At 33.6% G+C, this 13,314-nt stretch overlaps 1 protein-coding gene across 1 annotated transcript; it reads right to left on the bottom strand.

Moving 5' to 3' along the window:
- Window positions 1-7,293: 7,293 nt before the first annotated feature.
- LOC106111029 (protein FAM188B2-like) lies at window positions 7,294-11,809 on the bottom strand. The gene is made up of 11 exons (XM_013292995.1): window positions 11,716-11,809; window positions 11,425-11,456; window positions 10,542-10,771; window positions 9,807-9,984; window positions 9,584-9,649; window positions 9,444-9,514; window positions 9,165-9,312; window positions 8,636-8,773; window positions 8,110-8,189; window positions 7,648-7,779; window positions 7,294-7,357 (listed from the first exon to the last, which is right to left on the bottom strand). Exons 1-11 carry the CDS (start codon window positions 11,807-11,809, stop codon window positions 7,294-7,296), a joined length of 1,233 nt encoding a protein of 410 aa, XP_013148449.1.
- Between the last annotated feature and the right edge of the window lie 1,505 nt (window positions 11,810-13,314).

Here is a 13,314-nt window from a genome sequence, read left to right as displayed (position 1 = left end):
AAAAAAAAAAAGTGAATATGCCTATGTTCTTCGAGACTGTCCTCTACATCTATGCCAAATTTCATCGAGATCCATTCAGCAGTTAAGGATACAAATTCTAACAAACATCCATCCATCCATCTAAACTTAAGCATTCATAATATTAGTAAGAAGTAAGATGCTTCTACTATAGTTATCATGAAGTTATCATACAGATATTTTTGTTTGTTATAAACCACACGGACGCGAACCATTTTATGTGCCTTTGAAAATAGTTAAAATAAGAGAAAAATAAATGAATGACAAAACTTATTCCTATCTCTATCACACTGTCAGTTAAGTAAATAAGGGCCTGTCCCACTACTGGCTGATAGAGTCTCAGACAGCTTAATTGACGTCACTGTCAGATAAAGTAACAGAATCCATTATTTCCATCACATATTTTACACGTTGGATTGTTATCAGACAATTTGCAATTTGGAGGGACATGCCCTAAATATATTAAATAAGCTGGTTGTATAACCGCACAAAAAATTAAAATTAAAATACGATTTTCCTCTACTATCTATATTTCTGTTTCGGAGGACAAACCGAGAGGCGGCCGGCACTCGCTGAATAATTCAAGCTAATCTTTGTTTCGGCAATAATTTGTTCATTTGTAATGTTTTTGTTCTAAACAAAACAGTAGGACGTTTTCTAGAATAAGGAAATTCTAATGTCCGTATTCTGGTCGTATTGATTCCCGGTAAATAAAAAAAGGAACGTTAAAAAAAACCTTGAATACATCATGCACAAGATTGACGTCTGATTTAAATTTGTCGACAACTGACAATTTTATCGCAATCTCAAAACAAAATTGCATAACAAATCATAACGATAGAAATATTTTACATTACAAAGGTTATAACTAAATGTAAAACTTTAGAGGAATGGATGGATGATTGTTAGAGTTTGTAGCGTGAACTGCTGTACGGATATCTATGAAAATTTGCATAGATGTAGAGAATAGTGTGGATTTTTTTTTAAATGACACCCACACGGAGTCGGGGCGAAAGTAAGTTTACATTAAATGTGATTTTGTCGACATTTCTGAGTAAAAAATAGCTTTATCGCGTTACAATCAAGACAATTGACCATGAAAACTTTATTTTTATTAGTTTTAAAGGTTTTATTTGAATTTTAACCAAAAAACCGCACATCTTTAAAAGTGTTTCGATGTCGTAGAAAAATGTAAGAGTCAATCAACCGTCAATGTTAAGGAGGTTAAAACGTGCTCACCTTTTTTTTAAAAAAAACAACAAAGATAGGACTAACAAAATTCAATTTACTATTCTGAAAATACTAAGTAATATGAGGCGACGAATTCAATTCTCTTATATTAGAAAAAACTCGTAGTTTCAAATTTACTTTATTGAAATAAAAAGGCCGTTGTAAAGAACAATAAACATCTGGAAAAACTGATTATTTAAATCTTTTATTCTTACATTTCATTAAAAACGAAATTCAATTTGAATAAGAAATAGTTTGCTTATTTATTTTTATTTATTAAGAAATGTAAAACGATAATTTTGTTCTGGGAATAAGACACATGGCCTACGGATAAAAGAGAAATTTTGTTTGCCTTTATTTAATACATTCTATAGTTTATTTTATTTATTTATCTTATTGTCAGTACATCATTTGATATGCTTAAAGTTAATATTTTACATGTATGTAAATATAAGCGAAAGCAGCCCTATTTACATGAGATTTCTTTTTTTATAATAATAGGTGGCAAAGGAGCAAGCGGCCACTTGAATCCACCGAGATGGAAAGTGACCGCTGCCCATAGACATCCGCAATTGCAGATCCGTTGCCTACCCTTTAATTGACGGAGGAGAAGACGCACATAAAAAGGGAATTTCCCCTTCCTATGCGTCTCCTCCATCGTCAAATCCACTTTTCCATCCCATCCTCTCGTCTTAAGAAAAGGGTAGAAAGGGAAAGGGACCAAAATTAGGCCGCCGGCACCAAACTCATCAGAGGAAACGCGGAATTGTTTCCACTTCACGCCAGTTTTCTGTGTGGTCGTGGTATTACACCGGGCGAGCCGACCCATTCGTGCGAAGATGTTAAAGCGGGCTCTACCACTGTTAAAAATTTCTACCGGGCAACCTGGTTTACAGGTTTATTTTTTAGATAAACTAACTGCTAGTATGTTAAAAAGTTGTTAAGTACTTTTCTTTTAATTCGTTTAAAATATTAATAATTTATGTGCCTCATTTGCTCGTTACGTAAATGGCGGAGTCGAAATAAATAATGCAGATTCACGAGCCGACCGGACGAATGAACGAAAAATTAAAAAAAATACAATTTACAGCTATTGCGTTTAATTCAGTTAAAAACAAGAAACGGGAGAGCGTTACGAAAGTTTCTGAATAATTTAATGTAATCTTGGTTGCAGGAGTTATTCGTTGATTCGTTGTAATACTCAGTTTAATTTTACAGTCACGTATAATTAATGATTTTTATAACGACAAAGTTAAACGTATCTTTAATCTTACTAATATTATAAATGCGAAAGTTTAGATGGATAGATGGATGGATGGATGTTTGTTAGAGTTTGTAGCCTAAACGGCTGAATGGATCTCGGTGAAATTTGGCATAGACGTAGAGGGTAGTCTGGAAGAACACATAGGCTACTTACTAACTTTTGTTTTTTTGAACTCCACGCGGACGGAGTCGCGGGCAAAAGCTAGTAGATATATAAATACTTTCTTGTAACATAGATAACTACACAATGTAATCTGCAAATATTTGAAAACAAATTCAAAGATGTTTGTGAATCAGTCGGTTACTGCAGCATGTTATTCTAGAATTGATAGAAATCCGTTACTTGGGAAGGATTGTTCAACCGTCACTCTGCTTTCTCTGCCAAAAAGTTTCATTCGTCCCACCTTTTAGTCCCACTATCACCAATAAGGTGACAGATGGATGGTTATAAAATAAGGGGTGGGACTGATGAAACTTTTCATTCTCATCTGTCTCCATGTGGGGACAGAGCGGGTGGACGGTTGGGAATAATCCCTTAGAAAAGTCCCATGCCCTAAGTCCGAAGAGTGAGTGAGTGAAGTATTGATATTAGTGAAAACCTCCAGTTAAATTCGCCAATAATGGTAATTTTTGCAAACATTTGATTTATTTTGGGTACACTTGAGTATACTTCGCTAAATTGTATTAAGAACGTCTTAAGTACTTCTTAACAATTTAAGTATTTTCGGCGCGAACTGTTGTTGAACATAAAATTTAACAACGCAATGTTACTTCGAGTTACTTAAGTCGTTAACTGAATTGTTTGATGAGCAAGCTAAGTGGTACTTGCTAATTGCGATTAAGCTATTATTTTTTATTAATTTAATTGCTTTAATTAATAATTAAAATATCTACTTAGCATGACATCTACATAATAATTTAACAGCTTTCTTTTATTGCGATATCAAATCTTCAGCTCACTATACGTCCCCACCGAAGGGCTCGGAGCCTACCCTAATAAGGGGTGACTAGGCCATAGTAAACCACGCTGGCCAAGTGCGGGTTGGTTGACTTCACACATACCTTTGAATTTCTTCGCCGATATGTGCAGGTTGCATCACGATGTTTTCCTTCACCGTAAGAACGTCGGGTAAATTATGTACATATGAAAATTCGAAAACATCGAAAATCACATTGGTACATGGCGGGATTCGAATCCAAGACCTGTTGATTACAAGTCAAGTGTTCAAACCACTGAGCTACCGACGCTCCTTAACTTAAACTTAAACATACTTAATTGCGTTTAATTTTAATCTGTAATTTTACGTGACAACAATATTTTAAACAATGCAACTTAATCTAAAAAATAACTATATGATCCCACAAGTGTAAACCACAGAAAAAACAAACAGTTTCCTCTGCAAGCCGTCCATCTGGTTTTAAAACTTTCTAACGGAACTTTAATCTTGACTAACGTAATTGCTAAAGTTGGAATACAAAACCGTGTTCGCGGAATGCGCAATTTAGTGTCAGACATTTTGTAATTGATGTAGAGGCAGTGGTACTGTTGTTTTGAACTATTGCACCCCTTGTTTTAGACCGCGAGCATTGATGTATCGATTTAGTTAAGACTCAATAACGACTATTATTGTTCAAGTTTACTTATTTATGACTCGACATCTAAATCATTTGTTAAGTGGTACTTTAAGTTTGAGGTAAATTCGTTATTCTTAGCACTAGACAGAGAACTTCTTAAGAAGCTTCCATGTGATAGAATACTATCTCACCTATGATTTCAAATGCCCTAGAACATGGAGCTCAAGTATCTAGTTTGGCGTCATTATTATCCAAGATTTTCTTTCCTATCTGATACATAGTAAAGCTATGTAATTATTGCACAATGTCATGACTACATGACAAATATTTTTTTTTTATAATAAGGGTGGACAACAACAGAGAAACTACAGGTAAGTTGCCGGCCTTTGAGGAATTGATAGGCTTGCTTCTTGTCGTACTGGTTTTAAAATACCGTCGACATATTTTATATTGACAGGTATCGCTTTTATATATTAACTAGCAGTTGTCCGCGACTTCATCCGCGTAATATTAAGATAAAAAAAAAGCCTGTAATATGCTCGTCAGCTATCCTTCAGTGAAAGTCCGGTCGAAATGGGCTTAGCTGTTTGGACATTACCAGGAACAAACGCGGCTTGTGGAGAGACAGACAAAAAAAATGCAATCAACAACGCAAATAAATTATCTTACCGAAATCTGGAAGTTTTCTTTTGATATTACAGACAATCCAATTTTCTAAAATGTATGGATAGGTTCAAGATACGTACCACATTCTGGTATTTAAATAGATTGGTCGTCGAGACAGTGTGATTGATATCTCTAGTTTATCTTTCGGACAAACTGAATGATAGGTCGGTTAAATGTTGAACAAAGGTCGATGGTAATCCAATCTATTCTTGTCTTCAAATTTATTAGTATTAGGGCCTGTCCCACCAGATTGTAAATTGTCTGATAACAATCGAACGTGTAAGTTATGTGATGGAAATATCGAATTTGTTCCTTTTTTGAAATCTGAAATCAGTGACGACATTTTTAAGCTATCTGAGACTATCAGCCAGAGGTGGTACAGGCCCTCAAAGTTCTATTTTTAAAATATAGTTGCTTTTTTGCATTATAACCCTGAAAAAAACTTCAAGTGACTTTGTTTCTTCCTGTAAATATGCAGTTGTACAAAATGCGCTCCATTTTAACTGTCACAAAATGCATAATTTGCGCACTCACGAATTGCAAATGCTTTATGCATAAAAATTCATGAAGCTTACAGCGATTTTTTTTTTATATTTACATTCCACGTCCTATTTACATTGCCAGATATTTCTTTACAGTTTTGTTATGTCTTCGTTTTTAAATTGAGCTACTGTAAATAAAATTTACATATGTAACACTGCAGTTTCACTAACCTTGATGATCTCGTTTCTCTCGCCTTTTATTTGTTCTATTCTCTTATAAAATGTTCTTAAAAGTAAGTGGTTTAAAGTTCACAATTAGGTTATTTATTTTAAATAAAATTATTTGTAGTTTTTTGTTAATTTACTAATATTTCTTTTAACCATTCCAATAAACTAGGCTTGTGCTAGGATATGGTTCACGACAATAGTCGAATGGCGGGATTCTAACCACAATATCGGTAGTCCGAATCCCAAACCTTAGGCTGTTGGCTTTTCTTTTTGCTTTATTTTCCATAAGAGTTAGGTTAGGAAACACCTACTTATTTTTAACAGTATTTCTAACTATCCCACGTCGTCAGAGACGTCAGATTCTCAACAAATCGCTTAAATGGTCTGTTACATTGTGAACACATAATTCGTATGCATTACGTGGATAGTGTACAAATATACGATGTACGTATGTCCAGATATCTCTTGAAGAGTGGATTAGTTGCGACATGAAGGACGCCTTTCCGCTGTCCGCTGACCCTAAGATTCATTTGGAATTTATCTAATTGTAGAGGAAATATGTTTATGTGAAAAATAACTAAATACTATAACTAACTATAATATATTTACATTCTTTATTCTATGAACATATTGATTTTGATTATTTAATTTTTTAAAAACAAACTCAAATTTCTGATAAGAGCGGGCACCCACCTTTGACTAATCTATCGCATAACTGTTGTGCGATTGTCGATTGTTTCATAGCCCATTTAATTGTTTAGTTGCACAACTAAATATCGAGTAGTGTGCGCACTTCCATATAAGCTCATACGAAGCAAAGCGCGACTAAACAATTGTGCGTGCGCTCCTACATTGTGACACATAATAGGAAAACATGATGCCATCCCACTCATGTTCACTGAGAGAAAAGAGATAGCATGTGTTTATACCGGTAGTAGGGATTGTTTGAACATTTTCCGCAGGTAAAGCCTATAATGAATACTGAGGACGTTTTCCCGGACGTTGACGAATCTCGACATTTATTTTGCTAAGCCGAATTACGTTCACGTACGCTTTAGACTTGTTAGATACAATAAATTACCTATTTTGGGAATTGTTAATTAAGGGAAATACCGATTAACATCGTCTAATTGTTTTTCTTCTTTTATTAATGACTATCTTTTGCTCGTGATTACAAGGAAATAAGAAATTTAGTAATAAAGATAGTCAATGTTAGTATTATGTAGTTTTCTAATGATAAAATAATATTTGAAATAATTTTGGTAATTTTTAAGTTTACTTGTTACATACAAAATCCAAGTCCTTCCTCTTTATAATATTAGTATATACGAAGCTGTTTTATTGTAGATATAATTTTACTTCTTACTAAAATTATAAATGCAAAAGTTTAGATAGATTTATAGATAATTTTTAGAGTTTGTAGCCAAAACTGCTCAACAGATATCGATGAAATTTGGATGTAGAAGATAATCTGGGAGAACACATAGGCTGCCTATTTTTGTCTTATTTTTTAATTCTACGCAGACGGAGTCGCGTGCGAGAGGTAGTATAATCTAAAAGCAATTTCAAATTTCATTAGCACATCAGTAAAGTGACAAGAAATAAACTATTGAAGAAAATAAAATAAAACACAAAAGTTAAATGTCATTTATTTATTAAATTACTACATAGTCATTTATGAAAATGGTTTTAATAACTCATGTAAACAACAAAGCAGTTTAAGTACATTATTCACATAAGCATATTAATTGAATCTTTGCTTTATGAAATTAAAAAAACGTCTGTAACAAATGTAAGTGCTATTTGAGTATTAATTTTAAAAAGTATGTTTTCATTTCGACGAATCACCAATTTTATTGTTTGTAGCTGCCCATGTAATTGTCGCATCTTGCCATCTGAAATTATAAAAATTAATTTTAGAAATAGTCTTTAGTAAATTACTATGAAATGCAAAAATTCCTAATCTACTACTTTGACATTCTACTTTTTTAAAAACCACTAATATAATAAATGCAAAAGTTTATCTGGATGTATGTTAGAGTTTGCTGCCTAACTGCTAAACTGACCTAGATGAAATTCGGCATTGATGTAGAACATATTTTGGACGAAGACACAGGCTACTTTTTTTTTAATTCGACGACGAAGACACGGGCTTAAACTAGTACATACTAATAGGAAAACATACTTGGTGTGAATGAGTTTCTCAAGTGGTGTTGTATGCAGGTCGTCTTTACGTGCAGTCGCTTGGCTCTGCACTCTGGTGTCAATGCTGAGAGGTACGTAGCAACCGCCGCAAGTGTAGAAGTGAATATCAAACCTTGAGTAAGATAAACTAAAATAGTATAGTAAGATCGCGCACACCTCTGACAAAACTGTCGCATAACTTTTTAGTCTCGCTTTGATTTAATGAGCTTATATGCGCACACTACTCCATTTTTAGTTAGTCAATTAAACAGTTAAATTGGCTGCGAAACAATTGACAATCGCTGGACAGTTGTGCGATTGTTTAGTCGAAGATGTGCTCCCGGTCTAACATAAATTAATAAATGTAGAGTCAATCTAAGATAGGAAACAGGCATGTTATAAAACTATTCACGATGTTATTTTTTACGTATTTTTAATGACTTCAGATCGAAGATATAAATACCTTTTTTCCGCTTGATAATTTTTCAATAATTCCCTATTTGTGTTGAATAAAACACCAAAATGTCCCGACGAACATGTTATCTGTAAGAAATAAAAAAACATGTCATCCACGAATCATATACTAATATTATAAATGCGAAAGTTTAGATGTATGGATGGATGGGTGTTTGTTAAGAGTTTGTAGCTTAAGCGACTGGACGGATTTCTATGAAATTTGGTATGGATGTAGACGATAGCTTGGAAGAACACGTAGGCTATTCTTTTTGTGTTTTCAATTCCACACGGACGGAGTCGCGGGCGAAAGCTAGTATTATTATAAATGTGAGATTTTAGATGGATGCATGTTACTACTACTACTACACTACTGAACGGATCTCGATGAAATTTGCCATAAACATAGAGCATAGTCCTAAAGAACACGGCCCATTTATTTATTTTAATTACTTGCGGACGTAGATGCGGGCGAAAGTCAGTATTTTAAATAAACAACTGAGTAACATGTAACTTTATGATGTTTTAATACAGACCCATATGGGAAACGCTGGAGTTTTAAGTCTCGATCCGGGATGTTGTTTAGTCAACGCGGATAAACGGTTGTCTAATCCTTCGTGCCAAAGCAAAAAGCCCACAGAACTGCGGGCGAGTACGCCGAATTGTGGTAGCGCCTAAAAGTACATATATTTTTACATTTAATTTTAAACCAAGATATAAATTAACATTTAATTGGCTTTACCAAACTTGCTAATATTATAAATGCGAAAATTTAGATGGATGGATGTTTGTTAGAGTTTGTTAAACGGCTGAACGGATCTCGATTAAATTTGGCATAGATGTAGAAGATAGTCTGAAAGAACACAGGCAAACTTTTTTGTTTCCTTTAAGTTCCATGCGGACGGAGTTGCGGGTGAAATGTAGTACCTTATAGTTTAATTTGTGTTATATACTTTTCTTACCAATCACTGCACTATAATGTTTGTAAATAATTTAGCCAGAGAGCTTAATTAAGTAGCTCTCTACTAGAAATCAGTTGAACAAAGTTGATTGTAACAAACTCACATAATTATCCTCGTCTCCTACGTAAACAACTCCATTGTGCAAGTACGGCGTTGCCCGTCCTGTTATCACCAGCATAGACACATTCAAAGATCCTTCTGGTTGTGCAGATACTAAATAATTTAGTTTACCGTCCAAGTCTTTTTTAATACTAAAAAATAAATATATCTATTCAAAATATCAAATCTAAACTATTAAGTGTATATTATATTATTATTGTTTTCTGTAAAAAGTTCGTTAATATTTGTCGTAGTTTTCTTCTAAATAATCAAACCAACTTACTTCGCACAACCCCTAGTTAACACCATAGCATATAACAACAACAACGCCCCAGCGCCACCGTCTCCTTGAAACTATAAATGCAGGATTAAATTATTTTAAACGAAAAGTCAAACTATTGTAACTTATTTATAAATACTTACTAAATACAGGTTGCGTTTGATGAATATCTGTAACTCTTCTAGACTTTCCAATTCAAATAATTGCAGCTTGAAAATTAAAATAAATAAATAAATTTTACATTTTCTAACACTATATGATCTAATTTTCACTAAGCTGGGCACACGAATTCAGTTACACTGTAGCTTTATGTCAGAAATCGCGCGGCTAATCAGTGGAAATAGGTACTAAATGTTTGCTTGTTACCTTTTCGGTGACACCGTCCTGATAGTACTTGAGGCTATTGTACACATACGTTGTGTCTGTAGGCAGTGCGACCACAGCCTTGCTTTCTGATCCGCTTTGCGAACCGCATCGCCAGATGACGTCACTGCAGATTCGCCACAAAGCCTCCTCCTGAAGTGCCTCACTAATACGTAGATAACTGGAAGTTATTTGTGTTTGAACTGTCACGGAAATGCGCTTGTTCTTCAGGAAAAATTGCCTTGTTTATTGCAATGAGACAAACTCCGTCTCTTACAAATAACTATTTAGATAGCAGTGAATGCAAACCAAGAGATGATAATAAAAAAAAACTAGCCGTGTTCCCACTCTGTCCCCACATGGGGATAGATAAGATTAAAAAGTTTCATCCGTCCCACCTTTTGCGACTCGGGGACCGTTGGAACTTATTTTATTTCATAACGGTTCCATCTGTCACCTTATTGGTGATAGTAGGACTAGAAGGTGGGATGGATGAAACTTTTTATTCTCACATGGAGATAGAGCGGGGTGACGGTTGGAAATAATCCCGTGTATCACTAACCGCCTTTTTTCGTACACATTTATAACTTGCGTTATATTGATTTTTTTTCCGCGTCTCGATCCAAAAATTCAAAAGATTGTAGCTTTTTAGGTGGTGGTGGAAGTTTCTCCGAGTGTACAAAATTGAGTGTGAAATTTCATACAATATACAACTTTGATAGTATCCTTTCATTTTACCTTTCAGGTGGTTCCGCCGACTTCTTGTCCATAGACGGTGGACGGGAATCGAATAAAATCCATTTGATAATATACGCTTGTAGACCAGTTAACAAAGACCTCGTACTGTTGCGTGGTCCCATTAGACCGTAAGCAAACGTCTGGTCAGGAGGTCTCATCAATAATGGTGACCTGATCCATTCACCACGAGGCGGGCATGCGGCAGTGCCGAATATAGTAATACGGAGTTCCTTTTGAAATTAACAATAATTAAAGATTTTAATTTTATTCCTTGTCTATTCTTAACAACGTACATTGCTACATAGCCCTTTTATGGTTGTTAGAGTCAATGGGTACTACACCTATTTAGTATTCTATACTAAATGATATAATATATTACAGATATTTATTTAGTTTTAATTCTTTAGACCCAACTTTGGTCCCTTTTAGTGGATTTGAAGGTGAAAGAGACGCGTAGGAAGGAGAAATATCCTCTTTATGTGCGTCTCCGTCTATTAAGGGTAGCCAACGCATCCGCTATTGCGAATGTCTATGGACATTACAAGAGATAAAATGACTAATGCACGGTTTCCCAGCTACGTAACAATTCGTTAGTTTTTGGTTCGATAAATTCATGAAATGCGTTTCCGAACGTAACTTGAGTTTTACTCCGTTGAAATTAGGTAAGATTTTTTTTTAACCTAATTAGATCAAAAAGGTGTGGAGTGTATCGCTGATCCTTTTTTTTTTGGACGACATTCCGAATTAGGTAAGATAGGTATAGACTAGAAGAACACATAGGCTATTAACTTGACCTTTCTTAATTCCATGCGGACGGCGTCGCGGACGAAAGGTAATAAAATAAATGGAAACTAGGTATAATTAAAATGATCGAATGACTTACAATAGCGAGTTCTTCAGTAATAATTCTGCCGCCTGTCACAATTGATTTATTAGCGTGTAAAAATTTATTCCGTAAGTAAAGTGCGCGTTCTGGAAATAAAAGAACGATTTTCTTAAAATAACTTTTCTAAAATTGTAATCCAATAAATTAGCTTAGTGTAGGCATCACCAGATTAAACGTATTAACCTCAGATTGTAATTAATGTTTTCTATAAAATTTAATTGTTACTTTTTTGTTTTCAATAAAATACTTAAATTTTTGAATAGATCTAGTAATTTCTTAAAATTCTACCTTCGTAACTTCTACCTAAGTCTGGTGACAAGAGAAGTAGTTTCTTGTCATTCTTGTCAATTGAAGATCGATCGCCTCGTTTTTGAGTAGTCATTCTTAGATGGATCTGAAATAGGTATTTATGTAAATATTGATAACTAGCTGTTGCTCTCGACTTCGCCTATGTAAAATTAAAAAATATATCCCATGTTACTCACAGATAAATTACATTTTTAACGCTGAAAGAATTTTTAAAATCGGCTTAGTAGTTCTTAAGTTATTTCAATACATACAAATATACAAATCTTTACTCTTTATAATATTAGTTTTGTTTAACTGGTGCTGTTGTTGTTAGTATGTTTAACTTAGTAAATTAACATTAATTAAATTGGTTAGATTAAATTATAAAATAAATTGTCTAAATTAGCAGAAACATCAAGATATTTCGAATGATTCTTTTACATTACAGAGACTGGAAAAAACAAGTTAATATGAATATTTTTACGTAATTTATCTTAATATTTTGTATATTAATATGCCATGCAATTTGCACATTAATTACATTTAAATTTCCGTAAGATAATTAATTAAAACTTCAGACAACCATAATATTTCATACGTACTTGAAATCCTCAAAGAGCTTTTGTTTCCTGATTTGTTTTGACAAAATATTTTAATCTCCTGTATTTTCGTTTTAATTTTATTTTAGTATTCTGACTTCTTACCACCGAAGCCTGGCAAGGAATAGCACCAAGAGTCCCAATATTATTTATACGTTAGTTTTCATAAGGGTGTTAACGGTATGCATATCATATGAGTTTAAACAATCTTGGTACTTTTTATATTTCAACTAAAAACATAATTTTTTTCGACAAAGATTTGATTACCAATTATGTATGTCTAAAGGGATTAGATTATAATTAAAAAAACTTAGTTTCTATTACAAAGTATTCTCCTAATATTTGGTTATTTGTATGGTTATTTATGTAAAAGAAATAATAAGAAAGGACTGCGTATTTTATAAACAACTGCGATTTTATTGTACGGATGCAAGTAACTACGTAGACAAAGGAAGATAAATTTAAAACTTTGTTGATTACCCTAAAGGCATGCCAGTTATCTTAAATTATTGTTTCCTAAACATTTAAAGACTCAATACATGATCAAGACTCCTTAATCCATGTATAAATCGATGCGAGTGTCGTGTAAGCGGTTAAGTCGTAAACTTCCACCTCGGAGCAATACATTTTTTCTTCTTATTGAAAAGCTTTGCCCCAAAACCATTGGCAGACACGATTCTAGAATAACTGGTATAGCTGCAGTTCGTGTGACATTTTCACATACTTACCATATTTTGTCTGTGGCTTTGTTTTTTTTTCGTAGAATAAAGCGAGAATTGTCACGTAAGTAAAAATGTATTACGTATCTCTTCTTTCACGTTGTCCGTTCTTTGTTCCTTTTTTATAATGTTACGAATTAAACTTTTTATCTGATTATCATTTTTAATTGTACTTTTCTTTTTAATTTTGGACTATATTTGTATTGTTTAAATTGATAATATACAATGACTTTTTATTTAACTGAAAACCATACAATCACGACTTCAAGTAGCAAACAATA

The sequence above is a fragment of the Papilio polytes genome, unplaced genomic scaffold, assembly GCF_000836215.1.
Source record: "Papilio polytes unplaced genomic scaffold, Ppol_1.0 DF824180.1, whole genome shotgun sequence".
In the NCBI taxonomy this organism is placed as follows: Eukaryota; Metazoa; Arthropoda; class Insecta; order Lepidoptera; family Papilionidae; genus Papilio; species Papilio polytes.
The sequence above is the reverse complement of the archived record's forward strand: the minus strand, read 5'-3'. Positions and strand labels throughout refer to the sequence as shown.